Genomic DNA, 20,800 nt, shown 5'->3' with positions numbered 1-20,800 from the left:
CAGTGCTTCACTAGTGAGTCAAGGACCTTAAATATTTATAATTTTACATTAACTTCCACTTTTGACAGAGTGATCTGGCTTTTTTCCCGTTTGCCCAAATAGCCTTTCTTGGTTTTCTTTTTTCTGATATCAATGCCACTTGAGCAGAAAGTAAAATTGCGACACTGGAAAAAAAACATTTGACATATATATATAGAGGACAAATTAAATAAAATCTGAGTAAAAATAAGCACCATGTTGCATGTTGCACAAAGAACTGTTTGGTTGGGGTTTTCTTTTTTGGTGTTTTTAATTTTCTCTCCCCCCCTCCCGAAATGATGAGGCACATCTGGAAAGATAACTCACAAACTCTCAGATTTGGTCCTCTATTTCCTCTGCTTACCTACAGCCTTCCTATACTCCAGTGTGCAGAGCATTCCCTCGTAAGAAGCTTTGGACAATCTAGAGGAGAAATCCCAAATTAAGAATAGTGTTGGATCCCTCTCTAAAGTAAATGTCTTATACAGCAGGATTTTCATCATCTCTAGTTGGATGATGAAGTGGCCTTAAATTGTTCTCAACTTTGTCAACTCCTGAAGGCATGCAGCAATGCAATATTCCTGAGCATGACACTTAACACTGCTTGGAAAATGTCAGTAATATAGAAAGCACATTTCTTGGTACGATTTACACACATCAACTCTGTCTACCACTGTTTACATCATCTTAAAGAATTTTCAGTGAACTTAGAACAACTTCTAGGCCTTTGCCTTCAAGTTCTGTGGTCTGGTTTCCAGCAATTGAAATTGCCACCTAATGCTCCTGGATGAAAGCTAAAACTGCCAAATTCAGTCTTCCAGGATAATAACGGTCAAACCTCTGTGTACAACAGAGTTTGTTTCCAGGGGAAGATCAAGGACTTGGAACAAATCCCAACAGTAGCTGAGGTACATTCCTGGTTTTATCACCTCTGGTCACCACATTCTGATTCAAGTACATTTCTGTTATTTGCCTTTTTCTAATGCAAAGACAAGAAAATGCATCACTGAGAAAGCCCTTCACAAAGATTTTTAAATCCAGGTGAAACCAAAACCTTAAAAGGAAAGTGAAACCAACAAAAAAAATCCTAACAAAGACAGACAAAACCAAATACCCCTATCAAACGTGTGACTGAATTCTATGAGCTTCTCCTGGGAGGAAGACCGATTTGTGACAGTCACTAGTCATGTTTCTTAATGCGTTAATGGAAGGTGATAAGATATGATGATAAGGAGAGCAGTGTAAGAACCTCCATAGAGCAGAAAGATTTCATTGACTCTGATGTGTGTCACTGGTGATAACAATGAAATTTGCCATGCTTATGAAAGCCTCACAGTGCTAAGATGAACAGATTATAGGAGTGGTAGGTGCTTCTTTTAGTTACTAGTTAGCTTTCATGAAAACGGTAGGTAAGCTGAACTAGTAGTTAGTTTGGTTTTCTCCATGCAAAAGTAATTAAGCAGGCAATGATAAAAAGGACAGGTATGTCCTGTATTTCTGACTTGAAATAATTAATTTAGATTAGTGAATAACATTTTCAAAAGTACCTAAATGCTTCAGGCTTTTAAGTCTCTCTTCAAAGTATATTTCCTCCACATAATACAGCATGCTACCAAGACCCCAGAGCTAGTAACTAATGAGCTAGATCCTATGTCACCTTGTTGAGAAGCAGAATTAATTATACAGCCATAACACCATACTACTGAGGTTTTTGGCTTCTGGGATCTGTGCTAGTATGGCACTGTCTGAGGCATATAAATGAACCATCTTGGAGTTAGCTTGCAATGCTCCATTACATTGCATAGACATGCCTTCAAGCACCAAGACTTGTAACACTGAAGTAAACTCAGGCTCTTATAGGTACATAAGTTACTTTTGAAAGTACCTTGACAGAGGTGCAGGCAATAGGCTACAAATATGAAGTGTGAAGTCAAAGTAAGATTTGCTGTAAGCTAGATGAAATAAAGTTTGGACACCTTTCTGGATAGCTGCTTATTATTTTCAGGGTGAAAGATATTTCAACATACAATTATCCTTTCCTTGGTATCTGGTTGGAGACTTCAGCTGTGATCCCATATGGCTCCTGTATGTGTTTTGCAGTAGGGAAAATTTGCACACTTTTTCTCAAATAACAGTGATCCCCTTGCAGTTCCCTATTTGCAACAAATATTATTTAACATATCTGCCCATGTCCTGGCAGTATTTTTGGGAATATTAGAGTCTCTCTACTAGAGTTTCACTTCAGCTCATCAGCTAGTCTTGAATTACTCCTTACTACTACTCATTTTCCTGGAGCTTTGGAGGAAAATGGTAGTGCTTCTACTTTAAAGCCAGCCTCTTTGTACAAGCTGGTTGTGAGGTGGTCACAGTGTGTTTTTGCAACATTTTTGCAATGGTTGTTTTTTATGATAATTAATTTCTGAATCTTCTTTATCCTGCTTTTTTTTTTTTTAATCCTGTGTGAGAAAGTTAGATTCCCTCCCTTAAATATGGTGGCACCACAGTGGTTTTGAACTTCTTGCTGTTATGACAGGCTAATCAAATATCACTTTTCCATGTGGCAGATGCTAACTGTTTTAAATTTCACTGTTTTAAAAAAAAAAGTGGATATGGATTTCACAGTTGTGGATATCAAAAATTTGTCAGTGATTACTGCCTAAAATAGACAGAACAGACTAGCTTGGTATTGTTCTGGTATAATTAGCCTCACTGTCTGCCCCTGTCCATTTCAATGAAACTACCAATTTGCATGACCTGAGAGTCTGATCCATACATTTTTACATTTATGCCACTGTGGCTAAAATTGAGGTTAGATAAATAGTACAGTAAAATAAAAACTCAGTCAGCAAAAGTGTGTTAAGAGAATTATTTTTCTTTTGATTCAAATTCACATGGGAGGTAATTAAACAAATAGCTTCCTCGATGTTTAGCTGTGGGGAGAGGAAACCAAAGGGAAAAAAAAAATCTTCTCTTAAAACCAACCTTTTCTCACAATATGTGCCCTTTTCTTCCCGCAAACAGCAGAAATACACGTATTCAGCCCAGCGAAACTTTAAAGGGGGGGGGGAGAATAGAGAGTCAGACTCCACCCAGCAGAAATTCAATATATTAATATGAAGGTCTGTCAAAACAGATTCTTCTGGAAAGGGTTTTCCAAGGAATGTTCTTAAATGATAGTATTATTTGACTGTTACAATCCCTCCCTCTAGCCTCTCCCTCCAAATGTGCCCCTCTTATTATCTCAGGCTTGTCATGAAATTTCTTTAATATATACCATTCTGATACCACCAACTCAGATTTCTGTCAATCCTAGCCCTGGGAAGACATTTTAGTAGTCGCTATTTTAACAATTATTGTTTAGATTTTTGTGAACACTGTTAGATGCTGTGAGGGCTAAAACATTAGTAGTTAACATGTATTAGAGCTGCATAGCTGAAATAGATGTAGCAATGATTTGAGTTAATTGCTTTCAACTGATGTTTGAGTGAATCAAGAGAAAAGGCTAATGGACATTACGCACCTGGAGAACCATATGAATTGCACATATTCAGAAGGACTTTGAGTAGTGTTACACATTACATGGCTTTGGGCCTCCTAGAACTTCTGGGAAAGTTTAAAAAAAACAACCAAACCAACCAAAACCCAACAAACATCCAATATTCTCCTTTTAAAGCCTATGAGGAGGCCCACCTTACATTCACATTGACAGCTGCCAGTTTTATTGGTCAGCGTGAAAAAAAAAACCCCAAACCAAACCTAGGTCACATGCTGGTCTCTATGTACCTTCCTGGAGATGCCTACTGATTTGACAATGCTAACTTTGTACTTTGACCTGTAGCTGTCAAGAGATTCTTGCATCTGTGGCTCAAGAGAACAGAGAAGGAGAACTGCGTATTCATACTCATTTGCTCATCTTAGCGTACTCTACCAGCAAGAAAAAAGAGCAACAACTGTGGAGTTGAACAACACCATAAAAAAGCACAATGTATAAGTCCCTTTGGTTACAGAATCCCAGGCTGGAAGGGACCTCAGGGATCATCTAGTCCAACCTTTCTAGGAAGAGCACAGCCTAGACAAGATGGCCACACTGGACACTTTTAAGATTCGGCTGGACAGGGTGCTGGGCCGAGTCAACCACTTCCCTGGGGAGATTATGCCAGCGGTTGACTGTCCTCACTGTTAAAAATTTCCCTCTCCAACTGTCCAACTGAAATCTCCCCAAGAGCAATTTGTGTCCGTTCCCCCTTGTCCTATCCATGTGACTCCCTGTAAAAAGGCAGTCTCCATCTTCTTTGTAGCTACCCCTTAAGTAGTGGTACATGGTGATGAGATCCCCTCTAAGCCTCCTTTTCTCAAGGCGGAACAAACCCAGTTCTCCCAGCCTACCCTCATATGGCAGGCTTCCCAGTCCTTTGATCATCTTGGTGGCCCTTCTCTGGGCCCCTTCCAGCCTGTCCACATCCTTTTTGTATAGCGGGGACCAGAACTGCACACAGTACTCCAGGTGTGGCCTGACAAGTGCTGAGTAGAGTGGGATAATGACTTCTTGATCTCTGCTGGTGATGCCCTTTTTGATGCAGCCCAGCATCCTGTTGGCCTTCTTAGCTGCAGCAGCACACTGTTTGCTCATATTGAGCTTCCTGTCCAATTTTGTATCTATACACAAAAGTATACTATTGTTACTCAATAGGTACTTCAGCAATTTAACAGGAACAGTATAATTCCTTGCAAAGGTATACATTTCAATATTAGAATATCTTATGTTGATTTAGCTGAAACCTGCTCATAATCAGCTGAAATGAAATTGAAACAAAAAGGTATTAAATAAATAATCAGATTGGGCTTCCCACCAATTTTTTTTCTCTCATGTTTAACTAAACTCCATTAAAGTCTACTTAGACTTAAAAAGCCTACTTTCTCTTGGAGGGGAGACACCCCCAACTGAATAACATCAGAATAGAAAGAAAATGCTATGATCACCTTTTTCCGTACCATTTTGTAATAAGCTCACCCTCCAAAAGAAGGCAATGGCCTTGTCTATAGTGGTCCTAGCAGAGTGGCCTATCATACATTTTCCCGATTGTGGCAGTGGCCACTTCAACTAAGACAAGACGGCTGCTACACTTCCAATTACAAACTCAGTTTGCAAGTAATTCTTCCCACGCCAGAAAAAAGTTGTTATAGAGAATGGTGAAAATGATAGTACCTCCACGTACATATGTAACAGTTGGGAGGACAGAAATTCCCTTCTGAATGAAAGACACTTCAGCACTTTCCAAGCCAGTCCACAATGAGGACAATGCTATTTTTTAAAATCCTATTCCCTGTTTTTATTGTACATGACATATTACATTGTATTGTACAGTGTGTGGTGACGAGAAATTCCCTGCTTATTTAATTGTGATCCTTCAATGATTTTGAAAGGGAGCGCTTTATTTCCATTTCTTTAATTTACTAGTTCTTTAGCTGATGATTTTATTAACCCTTGTATTTGAGAACTGATGCTTAACAAAAAAGAGGACAAAAAAAAGCCTTTGGCAGTATTGTGAAGGCCTGGAACTGAATAATGCACTTTAATAATGAGGGATAGAGCTATGGCTTTTGCTGATGGCTGTGACCGGCTCTGTGACCTGATTATGTCGCAGAGTGTCAGCAGCTGAGACACTACAAAAGGGAGCGCATCCCATCAAATCTATCTCCATTGTAATCACTCGCACTGCTGAGAGGCTTGTTAGGAGCAGGGAATCCATCAGGCCTCATTAGCACCATTTACCATCAAGAAGCTTAAAGAGCGAACGTGTACCCTCTCATCAGAATAATGAGAGCCAAAGTACTCCTATTATCTAATTGGACCAACAATACCTCTCTCTGTTTAGTTTCCTGAGCTACTTGTGGACTACAACTCTCAAAAATTAGTTATTTTTTGTTAATTGCCAGGGTGGAGGTGTATTCAAGGTTTTTCATATACGGAAGGGTTTCACATCTAAAGAGCAAGGCATGGGCACAAAGAAGCCCGAGTTCCTGCAAGGGCATTCTTAGATTATACTGATGCCATCCCAATTAAATTCACTGTTCAGTTGCAGTATGTACTGTACAATTACACCGTACTTACTTAGGTTTTCCTATTAACCTACCAGGAGATAGAATGTATTGCCCTCTTCAATCGCAAGACAGTTCATAATGCCAACTCTTTTCATGCCACTTTTTTTACTCTTTATGGAAAAATGTTATTTTGCAATTGCTGAATTCAGATGTATTTTCCTCCTATTAGACAACTCCCATCTTTACAAAAGAGAAACTAAACTTACTCAGCAACTGTATTTTAAATGTATTTGATCCCGTTGAAGTCAAGGGACTCGTACGAATGATGACAATTGAGCACTGATGACAACTGAGCACTATGTTTTAGCCAGGAAGGAAGCTGGCAGTTAGCTCTTATGCAAACCATGCATTGCTTCCATTTTTCTGTGGTTCATCTCCTTACAAACATTAAGAAAACAGCCAAAATACACATTTCATATACTTAACAGACATAGTAAAACCCACTCAAAAGTCCTAATATTTTCTTTCATTTGCAATAACAGAGTGAAAAAGAGAAATGTCTGATTGTTACATCTCTGAAGAATCCAAGTGCATCAATGGCACTAGGATCCTACAATAAGGGCAGGCTGAAGCTAAGCAGGTAGATAGCTTCTCTTCGAAATCAGTGAATCTACTTGCAGGGTGGAATCTAGCAATTCTTCTACACTGGCCTTTAAATTTCAGATATGAAAGCCCAGTCCTGTAAACACCTCCTGGAAAGTGCTGAGGACAAACAGAATGTAAGCAGCATTACATGGGCCAATAGCTTTTCATAATATGCCTCTGAAAATGAAAATTTGATTTAGAGTCCTCTACCTGTACTATATCAAATTAATCAGGTGATCTAATCATATCATTCCAATGGATTAGACCTCTTTTCCACAGTGGTCTTGGAGAGCTCTAGTATTACAGTTCATATTGCCATCCAAAGGAAAAAAAAAAAACAAACCCCAAAACAAAAACATACCGTAATTGTGAATTCAGTAATGAAATTAATAACAAATATGCTATATAAATGATTGTTAATATCTATGATTTTATTACTGTGATTGTAAGAACTCCCAGACTATTGGGAATTAAGGCCATGCCATGTGTCATTTAAAAGACCATTTCCCTAAATTTGCCATAGGATCTTGGATTTGACCTATAGCTTAACGTCTCCAGGGATTACCAATCACCATATATTTAGCTAGACAGATGGACATTTACAAGCCCTGAATTTCTATAACAGAAGCAGCATATAATTACAAAGATTGCACATACAAACAGTCTGGTAAGTCATTCAGCCTTATATTTGCAGAAGCTAGTGTTGGGTGTCACACTTGAGATTCTTTGAAAGGGGCAATTTTCAAAGGGCAGATTCTTAACATATGATGGAAATCTGGCTCCTTAATGAGTCCAAGCAGATCATTCAGAAATGGAGTATCCCAGATCACTATTCACTTATGCTCCCAATTTTGAAGAAACATACCTTTCAGCTCTTGTATAGTTGCTATAATTTTATTAATTTGCAGGGAATGTAATTGAATTTCTGGAATGGAGTTTAATTCACTGAATAGTCCTGTTTTGTAGACAGATAGTTTCAGAAGCGTGCTCGAAGCAATATGGGTTTATGCTGAATATTATAAAAATGGGTGTTATATTACACACTTATCAATATTTATCTGTATTGTGGTGAGGTCTGCAGTACTGATTATAAACCAAGGAACATTTGTAAAAACAGGTAATAAAAAGACAGCCCTTCTTTAAAAGAGCTAGGCAAACAGATAGATTCTGTAATTTTATCCAACAATAGGGAAGATTCTTCCTTTCTGTTCTCTTTTTCTGCAACCTGTGGAATTATTGGACTTTACATTATGTGTGGAATAAACAAGACTCAGCCTGAGGGAATCTATAGTTTCATTCAGTGATATCTTCACAGTAGTATTTTTTTTAAACATACAATGAATGGCCACACTTTGCTTACGTTTTCTGTGGAGAACACGTAAAGGGAAAATCATTGAAAAACTAGTCTGGGTTTATATCTTCAGCTCTTGCAATGAACAGCTTTGGTGCCAAGTCCTTCATGTGAGTGGTGATTGTGACCCATTTCTGGAGCACAGATAGAAACAAGCAGACTTCTAGGATGGAGCTGATCTGACTATGAGTTATAGGTATTATAACCAACTTTTCTTCCAAACCAATACCCCATCCCTCCAGAAATCTTAATAGGCTTTTGAGAGCCTCCATTTAAAGCTGGCTGCATAAAATGATCCTTTGATGAAAAGGGATTGAAACAAGGGTTAAAGTAGACATTGAAAGGTTATTGTAGAGGGCACATTGTTCATACAATCCTCCTTTAATATGTGTGGTGTGCACCTGCGATAAGATGATTCATTAGATAAGGCCTCACTTTGACAAGCTCCATCGTTCAACCCTCGGGGTAGTGATGGAACAATTCTGCACCCACCCAGTAAATATAACAAGGTCAGCATTTTTTTTTCTGGGACTTGGATGGTGATAGTGAAGTTCAGGATGCATCTTTGTTTATGTGTTACATTAAAAAAAAGGGGGGCTCCTATAAAGTATTGCCTGTTATTTTTTAATGGGCCAAAATAAAAAAAAGTCACCCCTGTTCCAATTAAATAACACTATTGTAGAAAATTACCAAGAAAAACCCTGCTCTTCGTGGTTTTTTTTTCCCCCCATAGTAAACAGTAAGAGTAGAAACTAAACTTTAGATTCACATATCATCCAAGCTGCATCATTTCAATAAAGGTTTACCAGGGCCTAACATTCGCATAAGCACTGTGGACACCACCATATGCCCAGTCTGTAGCATTTAGAATAATGACATTCAAATTACTTAGTTACCAGGTCCAGTCATAAGTTATATTGACAGATTTGTTGTAGTGACTTTATGTGAAAGAAGTAGTTGTGTTAATTTTAGTCCTAGTAAATGCAATAAAGAATGACAGTAGTCACAATCTGAAAGCTATTTAAGCATGCTGCATTAATGGCATTATTTATATATATCTGGATTCAGATGCATAGCTTTCTGCATCATATTAAAACTGAAACAGTTTGCAGGAAATAAACAGCTCCCAAATGCAGATAACACACAATCTCTCTCTTAGACACACCATAAACATTGGTCAAGTTTCTGTTTGGGAAATTTTCTTTAAAGCAAAAGTTTCTCCCTAATTTGCATTACAGACCGGCATATTCACTGCAAATTGCTTAACTTAGTTAATCAGTAAATGAGTAAGCCACTCAGTTAAATGCCTCCCAAATACATGACTACAATTCTTGTTCCTTTACTTAAAACATTTAATACTTTTTTTAGAAATGAAGTAATACAGAAATGCTACAACTTGAAAAAAAAAAGTGTAGTCTTAATAGTACAGTAGCACTTTAACCCAGTCTATTATTAGGAATATATAAGTGGAAAAAACCCAGATGGTATGTTTGTTAAGAATCACAGGGTTGCTGGACTTTTAAAATATCATATTATTGCACTATTGTGATCTTTTCAAAAGGTTGAATTAAAATAAAACAAACCCTAATCCTTTTCTGGCTTGAAAACACTTTCTAACAGCTCCTAACTTCCTCCCAGTTCTCAGACTTTCCATTTCTTACCTTGTCTGCCAAATCAATATTTATTTATCTTCAATATGTGCACTTTCAAATTGCTGTCATACAAACGGAACTCATTTTTGTCCCAAGATCAGCCTGCCATCAGAATTCACTGTTTTCTCCATCTTCTACTCACCTGTCCTTGTGCATTAGTGACGAGTTGACCTGTGACCCCCTGAAGACTGGAGAGGGCATTACCAAAGGCCTGGGAGCTTGCTATTGAGCCCATGGCTGCTGCTGCTGCAGCTGCTGCTGCTTGACTTGCTAGCGGATTATTAACCAGCTGAAAAAAAAGAAAGAAAAGATCATGGTAAAACCCCCAATAAACACAGAGTGCTAACTGGATAACATAAAAGTGATTGTGCCAACATGGGTAAAAAACTGTCTACTTCACGAGCTTGAGTAGTTTTGAGAGGCTCTTATTTCTGAGGCTTTGTGTCTTTGACAATGAATGGTTTTTAAAAAGCCAGAGGAAATTCCATGTTAATATTGAAGGATAAAACTCTCTCTTTTTTATCCTTTATTGTCTTTTTTTTTTTTTTTGCATTATGCTTGATGTGATTCTTTAGGTTCAATGTGCTAATGCCACATGTGTAGCAGCCTAATCCTGCTGTAAACAGCAATCAGTGAAAGATTAGTATTTGACTTGAAGGGGAATGGGATATTTTATGGGGATATTCAGAACAGAGACTATTTTACTAATGACCCCAGAAATTAGAAAAACCTGCAAATCTTTTTAATTTATATTATTAAAGAATTGGTCTTAACATCTAGATAAATCACAGCAGAGGACTCAACCTTGTGATTAAGTTCAGTAGAAATTTACTAAAAATTAATTTGCAAAATATGATACTAAGCAACTTATTGCTACTCAACTGCAAATAATTATTTATAGGAGTCACAAATTTTCAGGCAGCAAGTTGTGCTGCCACTTCAGTCAGTTCTACCTGGGTGCTCCGTATAAAGCATACAGCACAGTCATGGCTTTCGCCTTAGGAGACTATGGGAATCCCACAGAGGAACACTCCCATCAACACTTGGGTTTATCAAAAATAGCAAATGTGTGTTCCTCTGTCAGAATCAAATGTCCTCCAGGAGACGGCTTGTTCACTGGATTATTGTGACGTTGGTAATTTCTCATCCTTTTCTGAGAATGGACAAAGTTTGGACCGAACACTCAGGGATGACAGTAAAGAACAAATAAAATTGCTGGCAACCATCACCACTGGGACAGCTGTCCTGAGAACAATCAAACAACACAGTTCAACAGGCTGAAAATGTATTTTAGAGTGGGTTTGCCCCCTAAGAATCACTGCATTTTGGGAAAGTTTGTAAAATGCACATTAGCAGGGTTAAGCAGCCAGGAGTTTGAGAGACAGCTGTCTGGAGACAGCAAAGATGTTTTTTCTTAGGCTGAGGTGAAAATGCTGAAGCTAACTCAGAAAAGCTTAATGTCTGAGCTGAAATCAGTGGGAGTTCTAGGTCCCTAGATGATAAGTAAATTATCAATCCTATAGAAATGGAGAGTCACAGATACCAGTAAAGGATGTACTCCACAGACAGGCTCTGCTTCAAAATAGGTTATAAAAAATTAATCAGTGATTAGTAGATGTTTTAAACATGTTACAGATATGAGTAGTGTGTATGTTATGGATGTTCAGAAGCCCATCAGTAGAAGATGTCAGATATGGTTATAATCTATGCTTATAAGAAACCTACTTGTCTGTTGGATGTTGCAAAATCTACAACAATTGATTGGTCATACATTAAAACACCTATTAATCATTCATTAGCCCTTCATGAAGTATTTATAAATGGAAGCTTAATATAAAGTGTTGCCTAAATGGGCGCCTTGGGCCCATCTGATCCCTCTAGAAATTGTAAAGTAAATAACTAAATAAAGATTAGTAGCAATGCTGGACAGAAAAGGATGACATTGTTGGAGGAAATATTTTGGTTTTGAAAAAAACATTGTATGAATCTCCAAACCAGTGTGCGGCATCCCATGGCAAGGAAAACAAACGGGAATAAAACACAAACAGGGAAATTACAATGACTGTTTGATTAGCAGTCTTGAGCTGTGAAGAGAGCAGAGAAGGGCACAATGACCAAGGCAAAGCTCAGTCCCTGAATGCAGAGTGTAAGCAATTCCACTGACTGCACAAAGTGTGAGTTCAAAGCTAGTTTCATGAACTCCTTGGCAACTTGGGTGGTGGTGCTTGAACACGGCAGGATAATGCCAGGTAACAGAATGGATAAACTTGTCAGTTTTCTGCTCAAAACAGTGATATTCCTTTATTGTCCAGATCAGAAGCTGGTAAACTCTGCCTTTTTCCTGAGCAGCAATGGGACATGGAGTAATTCCCTCGTAGCTGTAAATACTTGGAGAAGGAAGGAGATTCTTCTCCAAGAATACTTGGAGAAGAAAAGGCCTTCTATAATCTTATTAGGCACCCACAAATTACTGCCCCTATGATCAGCATCTGACTGCAGGTGTAAATGATAATCTTTGCATGGATACCTGACATCAGCTAATAAACTACGCTAGTTGCTATAGTTTGTGACTTCAGTTACATATAGGAACAGTTGCTTGGGGAGCATAAGTAAACTTGTGAATCTGGAAACTACAAAGGGTTAAAACCTTCTAAAAATCAGTCTACCACCTCCTAGAATCTCCTTTCCATTTTTCTTGCTCCAGTTTTCAAAAACTGTACATTTTCAAATACAACAATAAAATTTAATTACAACAAACCCTGGAGACACTCAGGATTGCTTTTAGTTGCATCACAGAGATAAGCTACTTATTAAAAATGATGGCAGAGGCTATGATATGCATAGGTACCCTGGGTAGTACCATGTTCCAGGAAAAATCACAGTGAATGTGCCAACTCACAGGCTAAGAGACTTCTAAGTGCATATAAAAATATCCCTACCTATTCATAAGTCTGATTAAAAATTAGAAAATGCATTTTTCTTTGAGTGCTTTGGGAAGCTGTTGACTGCAAGTTACACTGTTAAACTGATCCCTTTATATCATGTGCAAATTGGGGATGGAGAAATACACCTCATTTCATTTTGTCTGGACACCAAGGTAACTTCTAACACATTATATCATGTTTTTATTTTAAAAATAAAATCTCTGACTTGGGATGTTTATGCCATTTCTCAGTGCAGGTTGGACCCTTGACAACACTTATTGGAAATATTAGAAATATATTATGAAAGATCCCACAAAGGGTTCTTCCCATTTTGTTTCTGTATTTAAATAATGATTTAATTTGGAAAGCTGAGACCTTTGGAGCTGTCAATTCCAGTGCCCAAATTTCTGCTCCCACTCAAAACACCAGCCATAAAAGCAGGTAATAACGATCTTAGTTTAAAGTGACAGACCAGCCCTCTCAAGGGTGCCTCTGTTAATGACGCGATTATATGGGGAAGCAAATTTTATGAGGAAGAATCTTGTAATAACTGAGTAGCTTCAGTACGTTTTTCTGACTTCCCACAGCTGAACTTTTAAAGGAAAAGCATGTGAAAGTTGTTCTGCTTTAACTCAGTGTAAAGCAGGAGTCATTCCACTGCAGCAAACAGAACTCACACAATTAAAACGAACCTGTAAAATGATGGGGGATGAAAGAGGCACTACCTACAAGATCCTAGAACTGTGACACGTGAAGTGAGAGTTTCTAGGGTTAAGAAATAGTCTTCAAAAAGCACCATTTCAATAAAAGTGTGTAGAATCAATGCTGCAAGCAGCTTTCTTCAGAGCTACAAATACTTTTTTCTTCTGGAAGAATACCCTCTTCCTCTCTTCTTTCCAAAGCTACCTTAGTATCCCAGTGAACTTGCTCTGAGAAACTGATCAAGCATTCATGCATTGTTGAATACAAGATCAGATTTGATAGCCTACACAGTAATTTTACTTTTCTCTGAACTTTCATTCCCCTGGTCTGGAAATCAAAGAGCCAGGTTTACTCATTACAATGTCACTCATTCAACAAATATAAGGAAAAAACCAAACAGTTTGACTGATGAAATGAAAAGCCAGGACATTTCAGGATGCCAGAGCATCATATGAAAAAATGGGCCTGTGACCTGAAAGGAAATGTCACTTTATGCAGTGCCAGTACAAGAATAAAGTTAGATTTTGTGTGTTTTCTAAAGGACTTGTGGGAGAGGCTAAGAGTGAAGATACGCTATCTGAACGCAGCAATGGAGAATGGAGGGACATATTGTGGAGTAACGTCAGGCACCACTACATTTTACAAAATAGTATCAGTGTTTTTCAGGAAGGCTGTTTAAAAAAAAAAAAATCACATTTCTAGATATCTCCTACAGATTAAATTAGTGAAAAAAAGTAGTATATATGATTAGAGACTGACAGATCCTCAGTCTCTTACATTCTCAGACAATCCTTTCTTTAGGGAGCATCACACTACTAGGTCAGCTGCTGATCAGCTGCTGAGAATGTTTGCCTAAACCAATGCTTTTCAAAGGAAAAGAGAAAAATCCTTTGATTCAAATAACTCTAAAACTTAAGAAGAATTCAGCAATGGCTCTCAATCAGAAACAAATGGCATTTTTCTTTTCTGTCCAGACTATGTGAAAAATTATCACAGAAATTAAATTTTTATTAGCAAGGCACTTGCTGTTGCAGAAATTTTAAACTGAGAATCTCTGCATATGTTATCTGTGTTTAGCTTATGAGAGAATTACATGTTAAAATGTAGTGGGTTTTGTTCCCATTTTTTCACACAGTGGCTTGTGAGACAGATTCTGTGTGCTAGTCACTTGGCCTTAAGGCAAAAAAGACTGTTCCAAACTGAGCACAGGCTTCTGAGGATGTTCTGGTACCTCCTTCATTACTGTGACCAGCATTATCACCTGTATTGGGTGTACCTGGCAAGGTTTTGGTAGTGGGGAGCTGCAGAGAAGGAGGGGAGAAAAAAAATAAAAGAGTGAAAATAATAGAGGGAACACCAAGGACAGAGAAAGGAGGAGGAGGTGCTCCACAGCAGAGCAGGTACCCCCACTGTAGCCTGTGGAGGACCTCACACTGGAAGAGATGGATATTTCCTGATGATAACTATGATCGTGGAGGGCCAACGCTCAATAGCAGAGGGAAAGTGAGAAGAGGAAGGAAGAGCAGAGAGGAACTGTTCTGAACTGACCATAGCCTTCCCATGCCCCCGCACCACTGGGGGTCGGAGAGGGTCAGGACTGAAGGAGTAAAGTGGAGTCTGGGAGAGGTGGGAAGGAAAGATGTTGCTTTAATGTTTGTCTTTTTGTTTCTCACTACCTGAATCTATTTTAATTGGTAATAAATTAAAGTTAATTATCCCCAAGTTGGGTCTATTTTTGCTCATGACAGTGACTGGTAAGCAGCCTCTGTATCTTGACCTATATGCTTTCTCATCCCACTGAGGCAGTGAGTGAGCGGCTGGGTGGGCATTTGGCTGTTGCCAAAGCTAACCCACCACACCATCCCATTCCACTAACTGCAGGCTATAGCCAACAACAACAATATGAAAGTGTCTTCAGTACCTTGAAGACATAGAAGCAGAGCATTCCAACCTAGATACCCTTATGCTTGGTTTCTAAACAGAAACAAATTGATGCAGAAGTACAGTTTCCCTGGAAGTACCTAGTGGCTCTTCTGGCAAATTCTTTACATAGTATTAATCCTTATATTCCTAATTATCCTCAGTATGCATATATACCTTGTACCAGTTGATAGCTCCCTTGGACCTATAGCAAATCTCAAAACCCCTGAAGGAATTTTTAAAAAGACACTGGGAAGATTGCTTCAACTTAATCCTGGGAAAGTGCCTAGATACCACAGGGATGAGTGCCAAATAAATGTTTGTAATAGTCAACAATAAGAAGACAACTTAGCATTTATATAGAATTTTGTAGCCAAATTTTTCAACTATGGTTGCCTGAGCTCTGCTGGTTTAATTTATTTTGTAGGGTCTTAAACGGAAATGAGTCAAACTTTCAAGAAACCTGTGAACATGCAGATCCCAAGAAAGCCAAGAGAGAATACATAGATAACAAAAAACAAAATAAGTTAATTTTATCCAAAAAGATACTATGATCAAACATTCTGGAAACCCTGTATGTTTTAGGTATCTGTTAGAGACTTTTTATTATTATTATTTTGACCCTTCCCTCCCTTCTTTTTAGTTTATATAATAGGATAATTACAACATTTAACTTTTATAAATGAACAACAGGGTAAATTGTCTAATAAAATGGCTGTCACAGAGCCTAATCATGCATAACACTTTGAAAACATGCCCCAGCAGGCAAATGTTTGAAGCAAACACCAAACTATGGAAAAAAAAATCTGTCAACATTTGTTATTTGTATGGTGGTGGGATATGACCAACGTATAAACTCTACACTCTAGTTACAATATCCAGGCCCATCCAGCAATATCTGGTCATTTCAAAACTGCACGTCTATATTTGCAAATGGTTGTAGATGGTAAGAGTTCCAAACATGCTGCTTAGACAGACATTTTAGTGTATGCACATATATCAGATATTTATGTGCAGAATGCAATGTAGAGACAAGGATTTTGGAGTATCTGAAAGCACCGACTTGCCAGGGACACTTAAAATATCTGGTTCTCACAGATGATACTTAATCTGCTCATTATATACATTTGTTGTGGCTGTGCTATTTGCTGTCTAAATCTATGCTGAATTTTCTATCAGCAATAAGTACCGATAGTGGTATCACTGATGCAACATGACTTGATTCAATGCAAAGCGACGCGACCTGAGGTGATGGAAAGCATGCAGTGCTCACGTACACCTTGATATGACATGGATACAGGAGGGTACACAAGACTTCTCACAACGTCTTTGTAAACAAGGTGCTGCTAGTCAAATTGGAACCAGTGTAAAAACCTACGATAACAATTTACCAAATAAAAAAGCCATATTTTTAACAGAGCCATGGCAAAGTAAATAAAGAGCAGACATCATTCCCAGATCTCTGGGACCAAACTACTGGAGACATGAATAATGACGAACACATTAGGGCACAGGCAAGGAGTCAGTGGAAACCACCCTAGCCGTTTTCATTTCTGCTCTATTCATGACAGATAGAAAAGAGAGGAAAGGAAACTAGAGGAAAGGAAAATTCTACACAATAAACTAAATCGAAAGTGTCAGCATATCTGAGGCTGAGTCTTATATGTTTACCAAAAAGAAGAGTGAATACATTTAAATATAATTAATATATTTAAATGTAAATAACTACAATGAGTAAGTGACCGACTCATTTAGCAGCAGGTCAGTACTTATAGACTATCCACAGACTCTAGTCCTGTAGGTTCCCGGCTCTCCACATTTATAACTTACAAGTATGAAATATTCCAGATCTGTATAGGCTGGCACACACTGTTCCAGGTTTTAATTAAGCAGAGACATCTTGGTTTAGTCTGGTTAGTTACCCTCATGTTTATGCAGTCTTTATACTATCTGCAACTGTTCATTTTATGCATGATTTAAACATACTTTGAACAAACTACCTCACCTGATGACGAAATTTTGCATTGCTACTAATCATAAATTGCACTGGTGCTCATAAAAGAGGAAAGAGTACTGAAAAAATTATCTGAATTCTCTAATATTCTGAAGTAGTTACCATGTGTGGCAAGAATGAAAGCAAAGAGCATCTCCTAAACTTTCTGAAAGGGGCTGCAACTCAGCTCATTTCAGGTTGATTAGTTCCTTGGTTCCTGTGTTTGTCTATTTTAGAATGATATATCTGGCTTCTGAAAGATGCTTTCCCCACAAGAAAAATGGTTACTTCAGGGCTCCCTTGCTGCTAAAAAAATGAACTCTTATCAAAAGGAAATTGCCATCTGTCTTCTCGGATAAGAGCCCAGCACTTGGGTCTCAGTGATCTAGCCTCTGTAGAAAGTGTGTCAACCGTGAGACAGACCAAATTAATCTCCTTAATCTAAAACATTTATTTGCCTTTAATTTGAATGTGTGAATGGCACGTGTACATGTAAATATGACCATTTGCATATATAAATGTTAAAAATGCAACGTGAGGTCACACCATGATAATTTGACACTTCGTGTTGGGTATTTACGAAAATATTTCTGAAACAGTCTTGTTTTACAGTACAATATGCAATCTTAGTATACATGCCTGGAACTGTTTATTCGAACATTCATATTAAAAATCAGGCTTTCAGGTACAGACCTTCTCTTTTGCCCTTTGAAGAATAAATCCTACTTAATACTTAGGGACACATTGCTGACTGAGAACATACATAAGGCTTCTTCAAAAATTCTAAGCCAGCTGCTCTGCAAAAATCCTCATTTTCGAAGCTGGACATATATCTAGATACTTTCATTTATTTGTAATGTAACAGCATCACCAAATAGGTCTGCTTCCATGTAAGCTAACTGAAGTCTTATTGACTTGAATGTGAAAAAGATCAGATCTGAAACTGCAAGTATGTGGAATATTTTTCGTTTCACTGCTTTCAGCTCCAGATTTGACCTTGCTAGATGCACCTACCTGATACAAAGTTGAAGAATGATACAGATGTCTCCTGAGCGCAGTGGAAAGATTGCTGGCAAAGATACAGATCAGTCCAAAATCTAAGTCTGGTTCCGAATCCAGGTATCTAGAAAGCTGGAAGGATTCAATCCTCTGCAGTTATGTCAGTTCACCCAAAAGTCAAAATGACACGAACACCAAAACTGATACCTGGTGTTTGAGACACTTTCTCTATTTTCCAGGTTTTATGGAGACTATATGAGATACCAAATCAGTTGAGACACTGGTTTTTAATTAGACATTTGAGTTTTGCTGAAATCTCAGTATACAAAGTAAGATTTGAGAAGTGTGAACAAAGTTGAAGTATTTAGTCTGAAAACCTAGAAGTCAAAACCACGTTTCTAATAAAATAAATATAAGGGGTGAGTGATAGCCACTAAAACAAGAAACCCGAGTGAAAGTCTGTGTGAGGGAAGAGGGCATGTAAAAAAGGATGCTGGGGGGTCCCTAAGCAGTATACTGTTAACATTTTCTTTGGGGCACTATTTTATTACTTTAGTACAGTTCTGAGGGCTCAGTGATGGACTGGGAATGTGACTTTGTTCAACTGTTTGCTGTCTGTGTGTCAATGGGGAGGTTACTGCTGCTACTCCCTTTCTAAAGATAGAGCAATGAACACTTGGAGCCTGTGCTCCCCCTCCTCGCACCAGCACTACGTGAGCATATTGCATCTCAGATGGTAACAACCTCCTGCCACATTTACCTTTGGAAGGCTTAATTTGACTGTAAACATATAAGAAGCCGCTAGCTAACACAGAACTGACTACAGCACTTTAAAGCCACTGTTTATACATACATACACCACTATTCTCTTTTTCACCAGCAGTCCTGCTCTGTACATAAAGCTACACATATATTTTGTCTGTGTTTAACATGTCAAGAATTGTGCCCTCTATGCAGCTCCTACAGAAGAGAAAAGGCAGAAGGGTTAATAGTGTAATGCAGCCACATATGAAACATTTCCACAGAGAACCTTCTCTCCTCCCAGGCACTTCCATCTCATTTGGTGTCAGCAAGAAATCTGCTCCTAAAAATGTGCTGCAAATCCTGCCCCAGAAGCAGCACTGCCAGAGCATGCCTACACGTGCTGCGTGGGGCTGGGCTGTGCTCAGCATCACCAGGTGATTCCAGGTTTGATTTTGTTAATGTTCTTGTGACAGGTATACAGAACATTTACCAGTTATTTTAAATTTACTGATTGCCTTGAAAGCTTTTGTTTGTTTCCCACCACCATAATCCAGCCGTGTCCCACCTTTCCTGGGACTCATCCCTGGGGATTTTTTTTGGGGTGGGTATAATATTTTTTGCCACGATAGACTCCTTCTGCTTTTATCTTTTTGATTCCTTTTCTCTGATCTCTTATCTCCAGTCTCAGCCACTTTCCTCATGTCACTCTGGATATGGTCACTATAGGTTTTCCATATGGGAGTTCACCCAGAGCTGCAAAAGCAGCAGTAAATCTACTGTCTGTAATGCTGCCATATTAATTTCTAATCAATTTCAAAGCTGTATTTGAAACTCATATATTTCACCTCAGCAAAATCAAAATAACGTCAAGTTGCCAACAGCAAATGAAACTTGGAAATATAATTAAAAACATATAGGCTAGGAATGTATTGTTTCTGAGGTCTTTGCAATTGCCACTGTGCTAGTCACTATAAATTGATGGCAAGAGGCTATATGAAACTGAGATCCTCTTATAACAAAAGCATAGCTCCATATTGCTTGAGGTAACAGAAGAACTGCTGTTAGCTGAATGTGAGTGATGACTGCAAGTATAAACTGAAGAATTTTTTTTGCTGCAAGGATCAATTCCAAATTGATTAAAATCTGAGGCTGAGATCCTGCAAGGACTGCTTAAAGTTAGCCTGCATGCAAGTCCTAATGCAGTCCTGGTTAAACTCAAGCGAGTTTGTGTTAGTATGTTCTCGTGACTGTGATTTTTCTGCTTCACAGACAAAAATGGGGTGTGACTTATACTCCACGTTATACATGTTAAAATCACACACAAATATTAATTTACCCCTATGCTGATACTACTGTATTTTAAACAAAAGTCATGGCAAGGTTTAGCTCCTATCATCCTCTTTTTCTTTTTTTTTTCTCTTGTTTTTTTTTTCCTCTTTTTTTTTTGCGTGGAGGCAGAACATCAGAAATAATGCCTATGTTATTATTCAGTATCTGCTACTGGCTGAATGCATAGCCTGGGGAAAGTCTAATTACAATTTACAATAAATAATTTCCTCCATATTTATTATCAATGGAAATCTACTCAAAGACATTCCGCCAAGGATTTCTGCTATATGGGCAAAAATATGTACTATCTTTTTCAACAGCAGGTCAGCTTACAACCTGAATGTCTGTAGCTTTTTCATTAAATTCATTATTGCCTTATTGTACCTAGACTCTTGTTCTTCCATAAGGCACTGTCAATAGACAGACAGATGAATTTCTTCATGTTCTAAGTATTTTCTACTTTTATCTGTTGACCAGAATC

At 38.2% G+C, this 20,800-nt stretch overlaps 1 protein-coding gene across 1 annotated transcript in view; it reads right to left on the bottom strand.

The window, feature by feature from the left end:
* POU6F2 (POU class 6 homeobox 2) overlaps positions 1–20,800 on the bottom strand; it is a 186,730-nt gene that overhangs the window by 51,826 nt on the left and 114,104 nt on the right. The window contains exon 4 of the mRNA XM_075083681.1: positions 9,851–9,997. Coding sequence (XP_074939782.1) covers positions 9,851–9,997 — 147 coding nt within the window. The remainder of the gene's footprint in view (positions 1–9,850; positions 9,998–20,800) is intronic.

This window comes from Phalacrocorax aristotelis, chromosome 2 (genome assembly GCF_949628215.1).
Source record: "Phalacrocorax aristotelis chromosome 2, bGulAri2.1, whole genome shotgun sequence".
In the NCBI taxonomy this organism is placed as follows: Eukaryota; Metazoa; Chordata; class Aves; order Suliformes; family Phalacrocoracidae; genus Phalacrocorax; species Phalacrocorax aristotelis.
This window is presented reverse-complemented; position numbering and strand designations above follow the sequence as displayed.